Raw genomic sequence first — 22,528 nt, 5'->3', positions numbered from 1 at the left:
TATCTTTAGTATGTGCCAATAGCACAAATCAGATCAAAATGAAACTCTGTCCCACAACTCGTCCGATCTTACAACACATCATAATTTCAAAACCTTCACTGAAAATACCCTCTCGATGCTGCAAGCTTCTTCAAGCCATCGCTGGTCGGGACTCGAACGAAAATAAACGAAAGTATGTACATCGCGCAGGTATAGTTCTTCATACGTGGCGATTCCATTGTATTGTCTCGCGGATCCACTACACGAAAGTTCCATATGTCTCAAGGAAGAAGACCATCGTCGACCGATTATCATCACCGCCAAGTCCTGGCATTTTCTTGGCCCGGTTCCGCAACATCGACCAATTCCCCGTGAGATTCTCCGCGTTCCACGATGGTTCATTCGTTTCCACCTTGATCTCTGTTTCACCCCCGCGTCTGCATCGAACAGCCACGGAAACACGTCGAAACTACGTAAAAGGGGTTGCATTCGTCGAATCGAGTCACGCGACTCTCTCTTTGTTCACGAGATTGATAGCTTTACGAGGCAGCAGGAGGTCGAGAAGCAAGTTTTGACCATGAGAACGCGCGAAGGCATGCAGGAAATAATGGTAGACCACGGCACGGCGGTGCCCGCGGACCACGCGAACCCACCTCCAAGGATGATTAATGGCTTTATTACCGCGCTGCTTCGAGCTCTTTATTTAATTGGGTCGCGAACGTGTGCGTATATACTGTCGTAGCTGAAGGAGTTCGTAGAATCGTTGTAGAAGCGTGTGCTCAATATGCTGTTCGTTGGACGCTGGAAGAAGTTGAGAACCTCTGCGCTGTGCATAGTTAAGGAACCATTGCTGACGAATGGCTATTCCCCCACTCTGTACACGACAGTGGCTATCAGTTCGTTCGAGCTTCGAATCGTTGAACGTTTCCAAGTGTAGTCTCGCTCAAATTAGTCATTGCTTTAATTTAACGTGGAATCACCTTTTTTTTGGTGTGAACTTGTTGCTCCGATTTGAAATATTCTACAGTTTGCATGCTTGCCTTCGTTAGTTAAGTCATTTGACTTCAGATTGATGGTATTCGAACAACTCGAAAACACTCGATCAGTGTAAAATTGTTGCTTAGTCGACTTGAAATATTTCTTCGAGCTTCTATGCTCATCCTTGTTATTCGAGTCCATTGTATACAAATAACTTGATACTAGTTTATTAAAGATTCGTTTGGATTAATCAAGTTACTTGATTCACGCTGATTGTATTCACTTAACATGGTTTCAAGTTTATGTTCACACATAGGTATATCAGTCAAGTAACTTCACTTACAAATTGTCTAAATCCAAGACAATCTATCTTCGAGTAAATGTCTAAAATGGCGAATATTTAAAGTAGATTTCGCTTGAGGAACCAGTATCGAGGCTAGAAATAACATTACATTACCCATATACCAACTGTCGATTCTTCCGCGTCAAGAAATAGTCCAAAGAACCTCGATCAAAGTTTGAAAGGATATTTCAAGACAAAAGTCACATTAACTCTGAACTTTCTACTCTTTGTTGAGTAGAACAAGTACAGAAATAGAAGAGAAAAGAAATTTACTTCATAAAATTCTATGCTACTTTTTCTTTTTTTAGTTGAAAAATTTACAAAGTGCGAAAAAACTTAATGTGTATTAGAAAACTATTAAAAGCTTCGATTCAAGGTGAAACTAAAGTTAGGTCCCATGTTGATGTTACAGTCACCCGGAGTGATGCCATTCTACGGTGATACTGGCGCCGGTTTTCGGCCAGCAGCCGGCTTTGGGAATACTGTTTGGCACCAGGGAGTCGCTCCCGTGGGAGCAGTTGCGGTTGAAACGTCAGCAGCACCATGGCCACCTCAGCAGTTCATTCAACAAATTCCTGCTCCGAATCAGCTCGAAGAGCTGAGGTATCATACTCAATACACCGCCTCAGCGCCATACCATCCACAACCAGGTAATTGAAGAGCGGATCGATTTTGAGGAATTTACGAATTTTCCCGATACGTGTCTCTTCTTTTTTTTATTTTACCTTCTCAAGTTTTATCGAGTAGAAAATATCTATTCCCGTTAGAAATTTCACAATCCTTTTCTTAACTTATCGATCGTGAGATATTTATATTCTTCGACTATTATAAAATAACGTCATAGCATATGCTATAAAATATTTACTACCTTGATGCTAATTTTAAAATGTCAATAGATATAAAGCAATATTAATTTTGATAAAAAGGAAAAGCAAGAATGAGTCTCTCAGAAGCCAAACTTGATCAACTATTCGTTATCAGTTTCTCAATTTTGTCATCCAAATATATATATAAAACACTAATATGTAATTTCATTGATCAGTTTGTTACAAGGAAATGGTACAAACAACGTCAGATATTAAGATGTATTAAAAAAAATTATGTTGTAACATCATCGTCTTTCTCTATTTTTCGATTTATAACGCTGATGAGTATGATTTCTGAACAGCTCAAATATGATAAAATTCGTATTCACAGTTTCGAGCTCTTGAATTCGACGATTCAGAATTCCTCGGGAATGAAAACGATCGTGGAATGCAAAGTGTGCAACTATGCAGGTCTTTGTCCCGCCGATATGCCGTCAGTTTCCGTGGAATCGGCACGTGAATTTTCTGATTACAGTCGCATATCAGCAGCAGACTTTCATTACTACGGATCAGTCGGCATTTCAACGTGCCGGGGCGACAGGACAATACACAATCACGGGACAACCCTCACCCTTGCCACCAGTCGCCCCACAAACTGTACCATCGACAGCTCAGAGGCCACTAAACGGTCAATTCATGGATCCCGCTGCTACTGCAACCCAATCAGTTGGTTATGAAAGGCAGGATTACGTCAATGGTTACCAACAACAGGTACAATTAGAAATGAATCGCTTTTAATTAAAAGTCAGCTCATTCGAATATCTTCTCGAACACGAACGAAGATAGAATACTGAATTCTAGAAAAATCTAAGAGTCACGAAAGATAGAAAAAAGAAAGTTTTTCTTATATTCATAAAGATAATCTAATTAGAAATTAATTAATTGTCAAATCCTCTGGATCATTTCCAATTATGGTGTTCGGTCCTTAAAAAATTAGTTGAATTTTACAAACATTTTTCTCAATAAAGTTTTTCTATAATTTTCTCTCATATTTTTAAGATGGTAATATGAAAGTTCGAGGACCGTTGCACCATTAAATATATCTAAAAATATGCATGAAATATTTTTTAATGCACCTAAAATTAAAGTTAATCTCTCACGAAGCATCCTCGTGAATAGCAATAACATACAGTCAATTCCCGAACATTTTTGAGTTATAGATGGAATGATGCGTTTTTCCAGGACGTGACGATGGCACCGCCGCCTTCAACCACTCCGACGAGTCGTAGCAGTTCCGTACACATGGACAACCAGCAGCAACAGCAGGCCTCTCAGCAACCGCCGTCGCAACCGCAACAACAACCATCGGATACGCAGGTGAAGGGATTCGCGACAATCGCGGCCAGCAACGTGTCGGGAAACGAGATGCCTGGGTATCCACTTCAACCGGGCCCACAGAGTTTACACAACTCTAACGGATATCCAGGCTACGTGGAAATGGGTCAACAAGTACAGAACCAATGGCAGCCGCAGCAGGTATCTCAGCAACCGCAACACCAGCAACAACACATGCAACGGCAACATTCGATACCTGACGGTGGCCAACGGCATTTATGGTCCGATACCAGTACCGGTACGAAAATGAGCAACGTGAGCAACAACATGAATTGGTCGGATGGGACATTACAGCAACAGCATCAGCAACACCAGAAACCTCCTCAACAACAACAGCAACCGGGTATGCAGAGCAATAGTATGAAAGGACAAGAAACACAGCAAAGTATGCAGATGCAAGGACAACAAGAATTGCCCCGACCAGCGAGTCATATGAGTTGGGAGAACGGTAGCGTGAAGGAGACACCACAGACTCCGCAGTCGTGGACAGATAACACGGACAACAGTCAGCAGCAACAAACTCAGGGAAATTGGTCGCGGCAGAGTCCGAAGCTGAGGGACGCTTCGCAGAATCCGAGATTGACACCGTCTAGTCAACAACAGCAGTCTCAGCATCAAGGCTGGCTGCAGCACTCGCCGAAGTTGTCAGACCATCAGCAGAATCCGTCTCATCAGAATGCCCGGATGACGCCCTCCAATCAACACAACTGGCAGCAGAGCAGTCCAGAGATGCAACAGAACTCGAGTCAACAGAATCCAAGGCTGACGCCATCTAACCAACAGATGCCGCAACCTGGGACGCAGCAACAGCAACAACAACAGCAGCAGCAGTGGTCGCAACAGACGAAACTGGAGAAGAGTCCTAGACTTACTCCGTCTAATCAGATGTCCTGGCCAGACACGCCAACTAGTCAACCGAATTGGTCGCCTAATAGTATAAAGAGCGACAGTAGTCAACAACCTCAACAACAATGGCCAGATTCGCAGCCTAGTCCGAGGAGAACACCTGGCCATCAACCGGGAGCGTGGCAGCCTCAGCCACCCACACAAGAGAATAAAATGGAGAACCAAATGTCTTGGTCACCGAACTCGGTGGCCGAGAACCAACCTACCTGGGGCCAACAAACGACCAAACAAGACATGCAGAATTCCGGGGAAAGAGTGCTTTGGCAACAACAGGACACCGGGAAACCGAATGGGTTCGTCGATACGCAAGATACTCAGGAGAGTAATGTATTTGCTCAATCAAATCGCGTGAATTTGAACAGTCGACTGAAATCGATGATTCTAAATAAACAACAACAGCAACAGCAGCAACAACAACAACTACAGCATCAACAGCTTCAACAGCAGCAGTCGCAGCAACAGTCTCAGCATCAAATGAGCCATCAGGAGCAACAACATCACAATATGCATCATCAAATGCAATCTCAGCATGTGAACAGTAACAACGGAGCTAACGGCGAATACCATACAGAAGACAGGATACGAGACACGCATGACAATACAGAGAAATTGCAAGACAAGCAGGCGGACCAGTATTTAAGTCAATCGAATATCATCTCGATGGCGCAATCCAATGAATCCTTGACCGGTAATTTTTTATTGCATAGCCACCACCCTCGGGTCGATAGTTTGCCCGATGGTGGTGGCTTATGGGAATGGTCAGGAGGAAGTAATAACACATTAAACAACGGTTCCGTTCTGCCGGAAAACGGAATGATGGTCATCGACAGCTTCATGAAGTTTGGTTCAGAGGACAAGTCCGTGCTGGACAAACCATACGAAAAACAACAGCAACAGCAATCAAACTATCACCAACAATCACAACAACAACAGGAGCAACAGCAGCTATGGAAGGATGAAAGTAAGAGCCATGACAATCAAAACATCGAGGATAAATCGTTTCAGAGGAGACTGTGCATAGAGCAGCCAACCAACGATAAGACTTTCGAATCTTGCGAAAACAGCAACGCAGACAGCGAGAAGAACGATAGGACCGAGAACGACGTTGGTTTTTCAGAAACTCCATTAGCCGCATTAGTGAACAAGAACGACACATCAAATTATCCAGAAAGCAGTGAAAAGATCGCGTCGACGGAGCCAACCAACAGCTCTAACTGCGATTCCTCTCAAAATATCAAGCAGGAGAACATCGTCGAGTACGGTTGCTCTAGCTCCGATTGCGTTCCATCGCCGACGATCTCGTCGAAGAGCGATGGCTGCGCGTCGAAGGAAATCAAGAGTGAACCGGACCAAAGGGCCCAGGAAGGTAACAACTACAAATTTCGTGGCGATGGCGGACCCGCTAAAGTGTCTCCGGGTGTCGGTTCGTGGTGTTGTCGACGAGGCGGCACCGAACAACCGACACCCGAACATTTGCGGGAGGGTTGTTGCCAGGGTTTGCAAACGAGGGACGAGATACTGGCCGACTCAGCGGAGAAGTCCGACGTAAAGAACGAAGGCACTCAAAGTCCACGTACCGGTAGCGTGCCTTCAACGACTAAGTTGCAAGATCACTTGGACAAACTGAAGAACAATGTCAGGAGCGAAGTGCCGGACTGCAACTGCTTCCCAGCTGACAAATGTGAGTTGCTATTGCGTATTCAGCACGACACTAACATTGAGAGAACACACTAACCACGTTCACACGAAAATATAGATAAATAAATAAACAAAAAATGAACAAAATTTTCTTAAAGAAAAAATATATATAAAACTATACTACTACTACTACTGCTACTACTACTACTCTATGTACTACCACTACTAATATTACTGGCCAACAAAAAATAAACCGAGCCTTGATTCAGTGACCCAAAGAAGAATGCACGTACCTAACTTACCCCCCTTTCCCAGGGGGCATACCTACTACATACGTGGCATAAATGTTTCCGCTTCTGTTGCTTCCTTTCCGTTGAAACGTCCAGTTTCGTAAGTAAAATGAGGTTCAACCACAAGGTCCGCCAGAGCCCGGCTCGTACTACACTCATCTCGGGGCGGCTGCAAGCCTGCCTGACCTACGGAACGATCTTGAAAGAAGAACCGGCCTTAAGGGAAACGCCATTAGATTCGAAAAGGTCATCTACACCGGAAAAGAAGGGAAAACCACTCAGGGATGTCCGATGGCTAAATGGGTAAGTATATTACTATATTCTATATATTCCTCATACTTGTACCGAATGTTTACGCATTTATAAAAAATTTAAATAATTTAAATTTTCTGTAATAATTCGAATTAAACAAATTTTGAATAATATATTGGATGATATTATGAAATTAATAAAACAGACATTTAAATTTCCATTTGTCTAATAACATTCATAAAAATATGAATTTGCATAGAGATTCGCAATCCACTAATATATTAGATCGAAGTCAAAGCGAATCCACTCGTCTCTTTTTAAATTGAATTTTATCCAACCTATTCCAGTCGATCGCTTTGAATCGCCCACTAAGATTACTCTGTACTGCTTTGGTGATGGGATTGTAATATCAGTGATTCGCTAGATACTTCGACGATCTGGTTTGGAGGAGAAGATCCTGACCATAGTGAAACACCGACAAGGGCACAAGTGCCCAACAGCTTGGATCGTCGTGGCCATGGTTGCTTGGGAAGGCGTACCCACTCACGAAGCCGATCGGATCTATTCCCTGTTAAGTCATAAGCTGAATCGATTCGGTCTTCCTACTACTAGACGATGTGGAACGAACGAACCGAGAACTTGTGCTTGCCAAGGTCTTGATCCTGATACTTGCGGTGCAAGCTTTTCCTTTGGATGTTCCTGGTCAATGTATTATAATGGTTGCAAATACGCCAGAAGTAAAACCGTCCGTAAATTTCGATTATCAGTACGATCAGAGGTGAGGAATATATCATAACAATCTAAATATATATGTTATAACTAATTGTTGATAATTTAAATTATCATATTTTTGTCATAACAATATTCGTTCTCTGTATTGAATTTAATAAGAATACTATCGAAAGTCTTAACTATTTGCTATAAATGTCTATTTACCATGTAGATTTCATTATTAATGTAGAAATATTGTATTAAAAATTCTAAGTTCAAGATCTACCTAGTTATAATATACTAAGAGTTAATCGTCATTCTTGTCTTCATTATTGTATACAAATATAACGTTTCGTTCTTTCTTATTTTTATTATAGGAGCAAGAAGTCGAAGAAAGAATGCACGTCCTAGCAACACTTTTATCGCCTCTGTATCTCAGCCTTGCACCGGAAGCATTCAACAATCAGACACAATTCGAACGGGAAGCGAGCGAGTGCCGTTTGGGATTTAAACCTGGCCGACCCTTTTCCGGTGTTACGGCCTGTATCGACTTCTGTGCGCATTCTCATCGTGATCTTCACAACATGAACAACGGATGTACAGTGGTAAGTGACTTAAAGAGACACTTAATTTTTTCCAATATTTAATAATTCTGAAAAGGTAAAGATTTAGATGAAATAACTATGCTGTAATTTTTCATCTTAAAGGTGGTCACTATGACGAAACACCGATCTCTATCAAAACCTGAAGAGGAACAGTTGCACGTACTTCCCCTTTACATCATGGATACTACGGATGAGAATGGGTCGAAAGAGGGACAGGATGAGAAGGTTCGCGCTGGAGCTGTAGAAGTTTTGACAAAGTAAGTAATTTTGTTATTCATATGACAATCACTCATATAGAGTTCTTCTAGTAATGAATTTTACAAATACATATCATCTAATTCATAGATATCCTTGCGAAGTGAGAGTTCGATCGGTTCCACTCCAACCCTGCAGAAGACACGGCAAGAAAAGAAAAGAAGACGAGCCAGATACCATTAGCAATAAGAAAGATAGTTCCAAAGGCACTGCTGAAAAAATGGCGGATCCAGGACGCGTACCAGGACACCAAGAAATACCTAGACCGCAAATGAGGGACTCCCAACTATCCCTGGAAATGGCGTCTATGTTCGAAGGAATGGATGCCCAGTTACAAAGCTCTCAGGTGTCCTCCACTGTTTTAGACAGTCCAGTGTCCATGTACCAAGGATGGAGTTACCAGAATGAACAACAGTGGGGTAGAAACGGTTGGCTCGATCAGCGAAAAAATAATTGGTTAAACCCGTGGAGAGAATACTCGTTCAGTGGTCTGGACAGAGACGCAAAAGTTGACCCAGACAGTACAAGTCTAGACGATATCAGGCCTAGAAGCACCGTTTCTCAGGATGAACATCGACCAGGTTCGCGAAATTTGCCTAATTCCACCATGGACTCGCCGAGAAACTGTTATCCACACTCACCGAGAGCTCATCCTATTTCACCAAGGAGCTCTCATACAGGAACACCAGGGGATATCGGTTACTCGATGTCTCCTAGAGGATGTCCAACCACACATCAAGATCAGAAAGTCGCTTCGCCAAGAAGCTCCGGGTATCCGGACACGGGCTACGGCCATCCACCCCCCAATTCCAGAAGTTATCCTAATATGTACGACACCAGACAGGGTAGTACATCCCCGAAGACAAGTTGTACAAATTTTCCGGTCCATTTGGATCAGAGGAACGCACTCAACCGAACGAATCATCATCAATCGCACAACGTAAATAACGTTCGAAACGTTGGCCAAAGCTGCGATCAGTCGAAATTGCCGTACTCCAGACCTGCGCAAGATTCTAGTCAGCAAAAGTACCCTACTACGCAGAACTACTTAGAGGCTCCAAAATCGCAGATCGAACAGCCTTTCGTGAACAGAATACCAGGCCATTATCACCCCCCTCATACCGCGCAGTCCGGTAGAAATCTTCCATATCAGGGCCAGCACGATTCGAACGCGGACATGTTCACTGGCCTGTCGGTGTCTTCTTGCATGGGCAACACTAGTCACAAGCCGTTCAGCGCCACGAATGCGGATTTATTGCTACACAGCTCGACGCATCTTCCGCCCAACAATCCACCAAACGGCACTCAGAGCTTAGGATCATTTGATCAGAGAAAATATCGGATGTATAAGGTTCCTGAACAAAAGACACCCGGAATTAATCAAATGTCACCGGCGCCCTCCGACCAAGTGGGAAGCTGGAACATGTTAAGTACTTGGTACCCCGATCAAAACAAACCTTTCGATCAACAACAGATTTATAACGATCAAATAGGTCCTGATAGGAATCACCAGCAACCTACAGACCACCAGAAAACATTTAATTGGAACGACAGAGTACCGCATCCGGACCAGTCGAAACCACCTTGCTGGGAAACACCCTCGGATCCTTCCCCGTTCAGGGTGCCAAAGGGCAGACCACCGTCGAGAACAGCGTCAAACCAGAATCCAAACACAGACAATACATATCAAAATTCTTCCAATAGAACGTTCCTTAAGCCTCAGGAGCCAACGCGGAACGGTGTCTACGCGGACAGTCCAAGCAACAACGCGGTGCAAAGCAGCATGACAACACATCAAGGTAACCAACGAAGAACAGAGTGGCCGGAAGATAAAACGAAGGAGGGTTTCCAGGATTCCAGGCAGAACATCGTGAATCCAAATTCGAATTGCTTCCCATGGGCCGAAGAGATGAAGCAGGTGCAAGACTTCCACGGGATGCCGGGCTTAGGACATCCTCACGCTTCCTTCCCACAATACGGACTGTATCCAACATACCCCGTCTTCGACAAACCATATTCTAATTCTTGGGAAGGCTACAACTATCACCAACCGTATCCACACCATCAGACGCCGGAGTATCCACCTCAATTCTATCAGCAACCAAAGAGAGAAGCCTGCTTTCCTTCGCCTCAATATCCCTATCAAGGAGTGCCCCCGTATCAAGGTCTGAATCCAGGTTGGGCGAGATGGGACACTCCTCGCTGGGATATTTACGGACCACCACCCTACTTTCCGGTGTTACCAGAGCCTCCTCCAAAAGCAGAACCACTAGGAGAGGTAGCCGACTATTCCGACAACGAAGAGTGCTTCAAGGACTCGCAGATGGGTGGAGTCGCCATTGCGTTGAGCCACGGTAGCGTGTTGTTCGAGTGCGCCAAGCACGAGATGCATGCCACCACGGCTCTCAAAAAGCCTAATCGTCTGAATCCAACGAGAATCAGCTTGGTCTTTTACCAACATCGTAATCTTAACCGACCAAGACACGGATGGGACGAATGGGAAGAAAAGATGCGACTCAGGAAACTAGGTGTTGCGAGTACCACCACCACCACTACTACTACATCATCGTCCACTTCGCAATCACTGTCTACTCCATCAACTCCAACCAGTCCAGCCAGTGCAATCAACACCGAAAAATCTACTCCGCTACCTTACATACCCAGTGTTCCTAGTTCTCAGTTCATGATGAGATCGCCTACGTATACCACCATGACCTGGACCACTCTTTTCCCAATGCATCCGTGCATGATAACTGGCCCATATCAGGAGGGAGGGGCCATTGGATGAGTAAACGTCGGAGGGCGCGATTCCAGCCATCGATGAGCAAGAACCGTGCCAGGAATCGATCGAGCGATCTCGTCGGACTGATCGAGTGAAAAAGTGGGTTTCAAACGACACGAATCTCACTTGACGACGCTGTTCCGTGCCGTGCAACTTCGACACGAAGAACGTGAAACGAGTCACGAGAACAACGAGAGAAACAGAGCAACAAGCAGCTAACATTGAGAGGGGATCAACGAGCAAAAAGAGCAAACTGTCATCATGAGAGGCTTTCTATCGTAATTCTATCAGGTCATCGTCCTAGATGTGTATAGTTGTTATTGACGAAAAAAGACAAAACGAAGATGAAGAAGAAACAACACGTTTGCACTGCCATTTTTCTATCTCACGTTTTTTCGGGGAATAAATAATAAACGTAACAGACAGGGGAAACAGAGGAGAAGCAAGAAAAGTTAGCAGCAGGTGACTGGTTCGCAACGCAGACGTTTCGTCGCGGGATTCAATTTTAATCGGGGCTTCCCTTTTTATATCGATCTTTTACACGAATCACGGTAAAATGTTGCAAGCGGACAAGAAAAGGAAATCAGATCAACAATGGATATCGAACATGATGAAGATGTTTGGTATCTAGAACGGCAAATTCAAAGCTGAAGGTGGAGGAGGAATACGAAGCAGCTGATCGACAGAGACGTGTCACGCGCTTAGAGAAACACTTGATCGCAATCGAGGCTAATTTTCACGGTAACTGGATTAACGGCACAAAAGGGCGATCGGCCGTGTTCTTTCGAAGAACCATTGTTCTTTTCGAGAAATGACTTCGAATATGTTATACGACCTAGAGTAGAATAAATGGAAAGTAAAAATATGGGAAAAAGGACAAAAGAAGAAAAAACGATGTAGAAAAGTAAGATAATGAAAGCAAGACGAAGAACGAATGAAACGTATCCAATTATATATCTTTGATTCTTTTTTTATTTTTTCTTTTTTTTTTTTTTTTTGTTATTTTTAGGAAAAGGTCTCGTATTCTGGTAGAGTCGTAATCGTATTTAGCTAGTCCATGCCTAGACGCGATAGATAATTGTTTTCTTCGCAACATTTTAACACACGGCACACGGAGTTGCAAACATGTACGCTGATAGCACGTGCGCGCTTGCTATGATCCATTTTTGTACAAAGCTGGATCAATTTTGTAACTATGAGAGTCGATCTGCCGTTTAATTTTCCGCACGTTCTCCTTTTTGTACCACGTGTACCCCATTGTTGTTGTTGTTGTTGTTGCATCATCACACACATACATGTGCATCATGCAGGACTAAAATCGTCCTTAATTCTAATTCGATTAATCGGCGCCATCGTAGTAAATTTTTATTCAACATCATCCAGCCCATAAATCATCTAAAACGCCCACAAATCATAACTCCAAAAAATCGAACGACGATATGCATATATAGTTTCGGGTGGATCCTTTGTAAAAGTCGTCTGGATAATCTTCGATGCTCCACATGGAAAAACGGAGCTCACACATAGACACACGTTACACACGTACACGCGTATAATACATATACTGACACGAAAATGATCTCAAGTTTTTAAGCTAATTAATTAAACGGTAAATATCAACGTTTAATGTATTTCTTTTCTCTTCTCTCTCTCTCTCTCTCTCTCTCTCTCTCTCTCTCTTTCCCCTTTTTTTCGCACACATTGTCTAAAAACTTTCTTTCTCTTGTTTTCTCTCTTTTCGTTCGTCTATTGTACATTGTGCTTGTTAATCATCGTATTTATTTCGTAATTCACTTGCACGTGCTTGCATCCGTAGCTCTATCCTATTAAATCGATCACGTAAAAAAGATTCAAGAGCAAGAACGATGTGACGAAGAGGCACGCCCAGACGATTCGATAATATAATATATATATATATATATATATTATATATATTATATATAATAGTATATATATATATATATATATATATATATATATATATATATATATATATTACATATATATACAATAATCGCTATAATATTAATATCGAATTCTCGGGTCGGTTCAGTACAAACACACACAAATATACACATCATATACACACGAGAGGATCGTGAGATAATTTTTTAATATAGAATATCGAACTGTGAGGGGGAGAGAAACGCGTCGGTCGTCGTGGTGGTGTCATTTCCTTCGTCAGCTACGTTCTTCCCATTGTTTCTTTTTTATTCTCTCTGTTTTTTTTTTATTCATTCTCCAAGCCCTTTAGAGTCTATAATCGCGATTCCAGGTCCACGATCAAATCTATGGATCTCGGGTATCCTGATTTATGTTATAGATATATATATAAATATATATATAAGCCTTTCGAGAGGCGATCTTCTCGAGCGAGGAAGACACGCGCACAGAGATCCAATAGTTTCGCGGTAGATCACAGCGGCCAGCCGGCGAGGTTCGACGTTATTTAACGAGTGCCAGTGTTGGAAGGTGAGCCAGAGCCAGAAAATGAAAAAACGAACAAAAAAAAAAGAGTAAAAACCGGGAGCATCCGTATTAATCGTACGCGTCGTTCGAACGATCCCTATGTTTTCTATACATAGACCAGCTACGTTTGGCGTAGCTACCTCGAAACATCCATCGCCACTTCCGGCTAGATCCGCTACTTTTCCTTCGATCGTATTGTTTTTTTTTTTTTTTTTTTTTTTTTTTTAACTCGTTCATCGATCGTTTGTGATTCGATCGATGGATATGAAAATCAAAAAAAGGAAAAGAATCGTGCTATCGAACGAAGGGAAGGAGAAGACAGAGGTGGAAAGGAGAATTCAGGCGATCAATATTATTGTCAATATTATTGTCAATGTTTAAGGTTCTTAACATTGTATTGACAATATATATTGATCGTCTAGAGGATCTTGTACGTACAATAATGTTAAAAACCTGAAATATTGACAACAATATTGATCGTCTGAACGCTCCTGAAGAGGTTTTTTTAATTGAAAAGAAATAGCTAAAATCGAGGGATATTTTGCTCGATGATAAGACCGAGGATGAATCATGATCACGTGTTAGTTTTGTTTAATTGGTTCATTGAATCGAAACAATCGATCGATCGGTTTCTTGCCTTTCGAAGTTTTGATTCACGACCACGCTAACGCGTAAGCGTACGCGTGGGGAAGAAATCGAAAAGAGAATCGAATAGAAAAAGGAAAATCATGGTTGTTCGGAAAATCGATGGGTCTGCACGATAATCGACAGAGAGGCGCTACTATTGTAAGAGGAAAGGTGGTGAAAAGACGCGTCCAATCCTCGCCCATCGAAGTATTATAAGAATCATTAATATATTATCATTCATTATTATCATAATGTAGTAGTAATAATAATTATTAGCGGCAAACAGTAATAATTAGTAATATAATCTAATTTAATCCGACTATTTATTAATTAAGTTTTGACAAAACGCGTTGGTCTATTATATTTTTATTATTATATTTTTTTGCTGTTCTATCTTCCTTTTTTCTCCTTATCTTTTCCTTTCCTTTCTTTATCTTCGGTTTCATTTTTCTTTCGTAACACCGAACGATCGAGTTCAAGTTGAGAGTACGCACCAAGCCTTTCCACTTATTTCTCATTTTCTTTTCTTCTTTTAATTTTGTGTTCTCGCTTATATTCTCTCTCTTTTTCTCTCTGTTTTCTTTTCTTTTCTTTTTTTTTTTTTTTTTTTTTTTTATAAAATTGTTTAGCACGAGCGTGAAACAATATCGTCGATAACACACTCGTGCCTTTTTAAAACGCTAGTCGTCCCTTCCGTTTTCTAAATTTCTTTTCTTAATCGAGTCTTCTTTTTTCTCGTTTTATATCTCGGTATCGTCCTTCGTTTTACCGTACGACGAACTTTTATTCGCTAAGAGCGTAATCGTTCCTCCATTTTTAACGCGTGACTCCGCAGTCTCTACGTTCTAAAGTAGATGATATCAAATAAATAAACGGTGAATAAAAATCGACTATTTTTCTATTAGACGAGTACCATTTTTCGATTAGGTTTTCTAATACCGAGAATCGATCTCAGCCAGTCAATTAAACATCTTACAAACAAAAAAACTCATAAAACCAAAATAAAGAAATAAAAATTCACGCTGAAATCGCAAAATACATTTCTATTTTTTTAACCGTTTTGAAAGATCGTCCTATAAAGAAAGGAAACAAAAATGTAAGCTTGGTTCGTCATCCAGTTCTTTCTTCTTTGCAAGCAAACGTTTCGATCACGACAACTCTTCTTGTTTCTTACGAACGATTTGCTAACGACGAATGTTTCTGCTCGATCGTGAAGCGTCTTCGGCAATGACTTCACCCACGTTGATCTTCATCGAAGACTGTTCACGTTCGATTTCGTAGAAATGGTTCTCTGCTTTCGAACGCTCGTGCGACGGTTAAAATGAAATTAAAACGATACAAATAAGAGGAAACGCATGGTGAAATCAGAAAAATGATTGGACGAGAAAAGAATGTTTTTATGAGATATTATACACTCTCGATCGTGATCTATCGATTTCATATAGATCTATTATCGACAATTATTCGTACTTTTTACAATCTGATGAATTAGGTATTTTAAAATAGATGAATTTTAGAGATAATGAAATAAAGAATCAAAATGAAACCAGTGATTATAATAATCTTTTTTAGATTCGATTTATCATCGATGTTAATTCTGTTTCAATTTTACAAACAGTGAAGAAACGATACATTTTCTTATTTTATTATTATATATGTCTCAGAGCGATCGTCAGCCGTAGACGGATCGTCGTTTGAAACGCTCCTGTTCCTTTCACATTCGCACACGTTTCTTTCCTCGATCGCGATCCATGGATCCGCTTAGAATGATCCGCGCGAGGCACATAGGCAAGGTTTTTCTCTCGTCGACTTCCGAATGATTCTCAGTTGCGTGCGTGAGTACAATGTTAAGGCATGTTTGAGAAAAAGGAACTAATTAAGAAAAGGAACAAAAGGAAAAACGAAGAGAACAGGTTTCGTCGCAGGATTTTTCGAAAGGAATATTTTCATAAAAATCATACGACGAACCGGTCGAACTTCCAGTTACGATCGATAAACAGAACAAACGAAACAGGACGAAACGGAACAGAAGTGAAAAGGGAAAATCGGCTGGTTATCGTTGTTGTTCTTTTCTTTTTTGTATAGGATGCGTGGAAAAATTTGTATCATCACGATGCCAAAATAGTATTAAATATTTGCGGTAATAATTAAGGCGTAAGAAGAGGAATCGCTAGCTGTTGTACTCGATGATGATTGTCGTGTGTAGCGAGAGCAGAAAGAAAATGAATGTGACGCACGCGAACGAGTTTTATTGCCAATTCTGTACCTTTTTCCTTTCGAAAGGAAGATCGGAAGTTGGATGAGAAAATCGATTTTAGCGTCGATCAGGGCATGATTCGATAACGTGGTTGTACGAACGAGGCGGAATGAGAGCAGGAAAAAAAGGAAGGATGAAAGAAAGAAAGAAAAAGGTTGAAAACTGTATTTTTTCTTCCAATACCAAAAAGATGCCATTTTGTTTTGTACGAAAAAACCTATGAAAAAACTCGTAAAAAAAAAAATATATAAAAAGAAGAAGGAGAAGTAAACGAAACGAAGGAGATATGGTGAGAATGTGTAGGAATTAAATATAGGAGGAAGTTTGGGGAGGAGTTGAAGCTAAGCGGGGTTGAACAAATTTTTTAAATAGTTTGTAGCGAGCGTAATATAACAGTTGTAATAACGATTGCAGAACAAATTACAAAGATGCAAAACAGATAAATATTTACGCAACAAATATACTTGATGTATATCTGTCTCGTGAGATGAATAATAATAATAATAATAATAATAATAATAATAATAATAATAATAATAATAATAATGATAATGATAAAGTAAAAAAAATAAAAAAGAACAAAAAAGTAATGAAACCACTTGTCCGCCTTATGAAGCCAGAATAATACAATAGGTGATCGATCGATAAGAATTGACAAAACAAAATAAAAAAGTAAAGTAAATTAAAGGTAACAGGTTAATTAACGGTAAGTGCGAAAATCGCGAAACGCTCGTCACATATTTATGTTTATCTCTTAAATATGTATATGTATATATTTAAGGAAACTTGTATGTATATACAAGCTCGTATATACATACAGGGTGTCTTACACCGTTAGAAATAAATAAATAAATAAAATGGAGTAGAGAGTCAGAAAAGGAGAGTCAGGTCAAAAATGAGAAAATGATAAAAAGAGCGTCGCTCGCAATTTTTGCACTTAGATACCAAAACAATATTCCCTGGATTCCCCGAAATAGGGCATACGAATATAGCGCTACGTATACACCGGTTACATATGTGTACATATATTTTTGGATAAAGAACCCAGAAGAAAAAAAAGTTTTAAATCGAAATTCGGGCCGCGACGCAAATCATGAAGTTGTTTCGATGGATCGTTTCTCGACGCGATGATCGTTTACGAACGAACGAAACGAATAAACAAAAAAAGTAAGAGTTGGAGATTGCATAGTATAAAAGAATTGAAATAAGTAAAAAAAGTACTATGATAACGATTTTTTTCTGTTTCTTTTCATAATCTTCCGTAAAATCGATTCAATTATTGGTATCGTAGATTACACTTCGCGATCGTTTTCGTTCAACGATCTATGGCGAGAAAAATCGTCTCTCTCAATCATGATTGCAGATAGTGCTTCGAGAATAAATGAAACGAAAATGGAATAAGTATCACGAAAAAAGATACGAGACAGAGATATAATTAAAAGATAATAAAGCATAATGGAATGGGGGAGACCCGAAGTGATCCATCGAAAAAACATTCCCCATGCATCCGGTCCAAAAAAATGTATTTATGAATATTTATTTACGCGAGACTAAATGAGATGGAAAAAAGAGGAAAATGATGAATGAAAGAAAATCTAATATATTGACGATTTAATAAAATAGATGGTCATAAGTTTAAGATGTAAGTTTTATAATGAATATATATATTATATATATATATATATAAATCTACATATATATATATATTTACTTGTAAAGCGTTTTATTGCCTTTCGCCAAGTTCGATCGCGCCAAAAAGAGCCGAACGAGCGGAAGGGATAGCGAAGCAATGGTGGTCGAAAGAAATGAGGAAAAACTCATTCTCGATTCAAAAAAAAAAATTTTAAAGAATAAGAAAACGTGGTAATTAAAAAATTATCGGTCAACAATGAATGTGAGCGAATGGAACGAACGTGAATATTCGCGAAAATAAAGTAACTAATTAACGTCAAAGAGTGATCTTCGTTTTTTGTCGTACCATCGTGAACGTTGACGATGTAACTTATTATTATTACTATTATTATCATATTACTATTATTATTACATATTGTATTTTTTTTTTCTTATTTCTGTTTTCAGTCCATGTTTTTTAATTCTCAATATTACTTTTAGAGCAGGCGACAACAAAAAAGAGAAATGTGACAAACGATAAAAGAAGGTCAAAGCATTGATCGGCGTGCATTTCTATTCCGATCGATCAACTGAAACGCAAAATACGTGACGAAATGCACGTGGATCAATTACGAAACAACAAAACACTCACATACAAAAGAAAAAAACGAAAGGAAAAAAACAAAATCACGGGTGTGCTTTTGAGCGATGAGAAATCAGACGTACACACGTATACACAGTACGCACACGTACAAATAAGAGGAAAAGACACACAGAGACACGGATACACACGTACAAACACACACATACACACCGTATGCTTAGAGTTTAGTAGCGATTTATAGACGATAAGCGATAGAGTAATTTAAACTGATCATTGCTATCGATGACTATTATTGACATAAGAGTACATTTAGACGAAAAATATGTTATTAAGTAAGATGTAATTGTCCTTTGTGAATATACATAAGAGAGAAATGAGAAATACAAGAAACTTTTATGATAAAAAGAAGACTTGATCATTTTTCGTATTTCGTGTAACCATTCGTCGAGAAACGAAATAAGACGGAATGAATGCAAAATGAAAAAAGAAAGAAAAAGAATTATTTTAATGTTTTCGCGCGTAGGTAAATGATCAACAACATGTACACATATTTTTGGACAGTTCTGTTGATCATTCGTGTACATGTTTATGAGATATTATAAAAGCATTGAGAAGGTTCCATCCTACAGATAAGTGTGAATGTAATAAATTTATAATGAATTTCTTTTAAATACGATACGTGCCGATCATTAAATTAATATAAAAGATCATTTCAAACAATGTATAACAACGATGACAATTTAGTTGAATTCGCGGTTAAAAAAAAAAGACCAGATCTCGATCGATATTTTCCTCATCAATGTTAAATGTTCATTCGATTGATTGAGATTAATATAATCGATCAATTTCCTTCGATGCATCCATGAACGCAGATACTTGTATTCGCTCACATATAACTCATCGCATGCCATTTTCTACACGATCATTTCTCTTATTTATTGTAATAAAATTGCTTTTTCAATATAGTAAAGAATATGTAGAAGTTCGAAAGAAATTCGCTACGCAGATTCGATAAACGGAAGCATTAATCATGCATATCATGGTACAATAAAAATGTTATGTATTTAACACAAGTGTTAAATGAATTGTACTCACCGAATGACCCTATTCTCTTCAAACTCTTGCATTAATTGATGTGTGATAACAAAGTGATTTAATTTTCAAAGTGTTTATCGCGTTTAGAGAACGTTCAAACTTTTTAACTGAACACGACTATTTTCCAATCACATAAATCGATCAATTAAATTGATCATTACAGCATTACTGCTAGTTTCCCGATAGTAACCGAAATTCAACAATTTGAGTTTTTCTACATGAAAACACTTCCCTAATAGATGTATTGATAGTGTTAAATATCAATGATTATAAATACTGTCGAGATTTTTTTAACATTGTAACTAACACTTCTACTTACAAACACGCGTCAACAAAGTACAGACTTTGCTAATCAAAACAACTTAATTACACTAACATCAAATATTTTTCGTTCAATTAATATTATGTAAAATTGCTAAATATTCGAACTATCCATATCTACGGAAAGTGAAATGAAAATTTAGCAGTAGATGAGAAAACTATATTATACATAATTTAATATTTCATGTTTCATTTACCACCTAACGAAAAGCATGAAATTGAAGATGATGGTATTTTCAATATATACACACATTCATTGAACGTACGCATTTAAAAATAAGGTCGTAATATTGATTTTTTACCATTTTGATGTCAAGCATTGTAAAATGCGTTGAGTTCGTCTTACAACAAACTTCCACGTTATCAATAGATGTCAGAAGTACAATACACATTATATAAATTTCATGGGATTTGTTTTATTACAATAAAATTTGTTACATTCATAATATCAATAGTTTTTTTTTGGTTTGCACTTTTTAATAACATCAATCAATATATAAACTTATAAGCGAAAAGATGTCAATAACTATCACAAAACAGTTACTACATGCAAATATGATATACCCAAGGAATCATTATTTACTTATTTTCTTCAGTAGATAATAAATGTAATTCAGGGCTTTGAGATTGTGTTACATTTGAATTTTTCATTTTGGTTTCCAATTCTAAAATAATATGCCTAATCCCAGGCATCCATGCACTGCACAGACTAGCATATTCCAGCATTAATGAAGCATGTATCTCATCAGCTTTTTCAATATTCCCCTCTCGTAAAGCTGGAAACAAATTTTCCATTATTCTTTTACCTCCAGAAGAAATAATGTATTTAAGAAATGATCAGTCACAAAATTAACCTGTAGACAAATCTAAAACATTCTTGTATATCACATTATTTAATTTATTTTCAAGCCATACAGCCTTCAATATATCTAATCTCTTCTTTACCTCCTTAGTTCTATCTTTTTCCAATATATGCTCACTTATTACAGTTTCCAAATTTTTCAAAACATTGTTTAATGTCTCCTCCTTATCAATCTCTATATTGTTTCCTTCTACATCTTTGTTTGAAGGACATAACAATGGAGGCTGTGGTGCTATTAATAAATCAATCCAACCCTGTATATGTGGTGGCATCTTTAATTGCTTATTTACAGAACATTCTTTATCTACAGCTTGTATAGATGCCATTGGAAGTGCTACCGTCTTGTTCAGTACTCGTTTAGTAGGTGTTATAGAACTTTGTCCAGTATAATATATCCATTTTGGAGAATCATTCCATCTGGTGTCATGACCAAATGAAACCTTTCGTGTAGAACGTTTCTGATCTGTAAAATAAAATTACATAAAGATAATAAGACATGTTACAAAACATATTTCTGTATCATACACGTTATTATTGTTTGTATTAAATATTACAGAGAAACAGCTAAATACATATGTCAAAGTATTTATATTACTTGTTTCCTTCAAAACTTTGTTTAATGCCTTCTCTTTATCAACCTCTATATTGTTGCCTTCTATATTTTTGTTTGAAGGACATAACAATGGAGGATGTGGTGCTATTAATAGATCAATCCAACCCTGTATATGTGGTGGCATTTTTAATGGCTTATTTATAGAAGATTCTTTATCTATAGCTTGTATAGATTCCATTGGAAATGCTACCGTCTTGTTCAGTACTCGCTTAGTAGGCGTTATGGAACTTTGTCCAGTAAAATATATCCAGTTTGGAGAATCATTCCATCCAGGGTCATGACCTAATAAAATCTTTCGCATAGAACGTTTTTGATCTACAAAATAAAATTACATAAAAATAATGAGATATGTTACTAAATATGTTTCTGTATCATAAACATTATTATTATTATATTAAATATTACAGAGAACTAGCTAAATACATTTGTCGAACTGCTTATATTACTTGTTTTCTTTTCGCTCATCTTTGATTGTAATCTTATCAAATTTTATGTTGAAGAAAATGTAAAAAGAAAATGATATGTAGACTAAAACTGATTTAAGATTAGTATTAATATTAAATTTGGTAAGCACACTTATAAGCTGTTATAAGCATATTTACTTATACGGGTTAATCGTAAACATATTAACGTTGAATAAGTATAAAATAGACTTGATGATATGACATTATATGGGATCTTGTATTAGACGTTCTGTAATATCGACTTCGAAAAATACTGTGGAAATTTTCCTTACTGTGCCACCAGAGGTCTACAGCAATAGTGAGCAGTTTGGTTAGTTTTTCAAACTTTAATATATCAAAAAGGGCTTTTTGCATGAGTAAAATGTCAGAAAAAAAATGTCACAAAGCATTATAAATATTTTTAATTTTACCTTAATTCAACAAAAACTCCAGAAAACTTTATTTTTTCCATTCTGCGATTCCCCTAAAGCTAAACCGATAAAGTTGTCGATGAAGAGCATTTTGTCCGATTTCGATAATTTTGAAATATATCATAAGGCTCGACATTTTCAACAACTTTTATCTGTACATATAACCCGCAGTTGTCTTTAGTTTTCGAGTTCTACGCAAAAATATCCCACCGCTCGGCCTCAGCTTTCAAGCTGAGTTGGGTTAACAGTACTATC

At 38.6% G+C, this 22,528-nt stretch overlaps 2 protein-coding genes across 11 annotated transcripts in view; one reads left to right on the top strand and one right to left on the bottom strand.

Moving 5' to 3' along the window:
• Positions 1-18,136, top strand: part of LOC132916617 (methylcytosine dioxygenase TET) — a 143,970-nt gene extending 125,834 nt beyond the window's left edge. For all 8 annotated transcript variants that reach the window (XM_060976789.1, XM_060976776.1, XM_060976758.1 and 5 more), the window contains 8 exons: positions 1,713-1,950; positions 2,642-2,877; positions 3,349-6,088; positions 6,463-6,638; positions 7,012-7,365; positions 7,676-7,903; positions 8,006-8,160; positions 8,249-18,136. In XM_060976789.1, coding sequence (XP_060832772.1) covers positions 1,713-1,950; positions 2,642-2,877; positions 3,349-6,088; positions 6,463-6,638; positions 7,012-7,365; positions 7,676-7,903; positions 8,006-8,160; positions 8,249-10,946 — 6,825 coding nt within the window. In that variant the 3' untranslated portion in view covers positions 10,947-18,136. The remainder of the gene's footprint in view (positions 1-1,712; positions 1,951-2,641; positions 2,878-3,348; positions 6,089-6,462; positions 6,639-7,011; positions 7,366-7,675; positions 7,904-8,005; positions 8,161-8,248) is intronic.
• Positions 18,137-20,315: 2,179 nt separating this feature from the next.
• Positions 20,316-22,090, bottom strand: LOC132916667 (steroid receptor RNA activator 1-like). 3 transcript variants are annotated; one of them, XM_060976886.1, is made up of 5 exons: positions 21,846-22,089; positions 21,590-21,714; positions 21,382-21,505; positions 20,779-21,249; positions 20,316-20,700 (listed from the first exon to the last, which is right to left on the bottom strand). In XM_060976886.1, the coding sequence occupies exons 1-5, from the start codon at positions 21,862-21,864 to the stop codon at positions 20,504-20,506; spliced, it is 936 nt and encodes a 311-aa protein (XP_060832869.1). In that variant the 5' UTR covers positions 21,865-22,089; the 3' UTR covers positions 20,316-20,503. The 3 variants fall into 3 exon arrangements, with proteins under 3 accessions (XP_060832869.1, XP_060832856.1, XP_060832859.1); XM_060976873.1 differs by having other exon boundaries at positions 21,382-21,714; positions 21,846-22,090; XM_060976876.1 differs by lacking the exon at positions 21,846-22,089 and adding an exon at positions 21,805-21,822 and having other exon boundaries at positions 21,382-21,714.
• Positions 22,091-22,528: the final 438 nt, after the last annotated feature.

The sequence above is a fragment of the Bombus pascuorum genome, chromosome 1, assembly GCF_905332965.1.
Source record: "Bombus pascuorum chromosome 1, iyBomPasc1.1, whole genome shotgun sequence".
Classification (NCBI taxonomy): domain Eukaryota; kingdom Metazoa; phylum Arthropoda; class Insecta; order Hymenoptera; family Apidae; genus Bombus; species Bombus pascuorum.
This window is presented reverse-complemented; position numbering and strand designations above follow the sequence as displayed.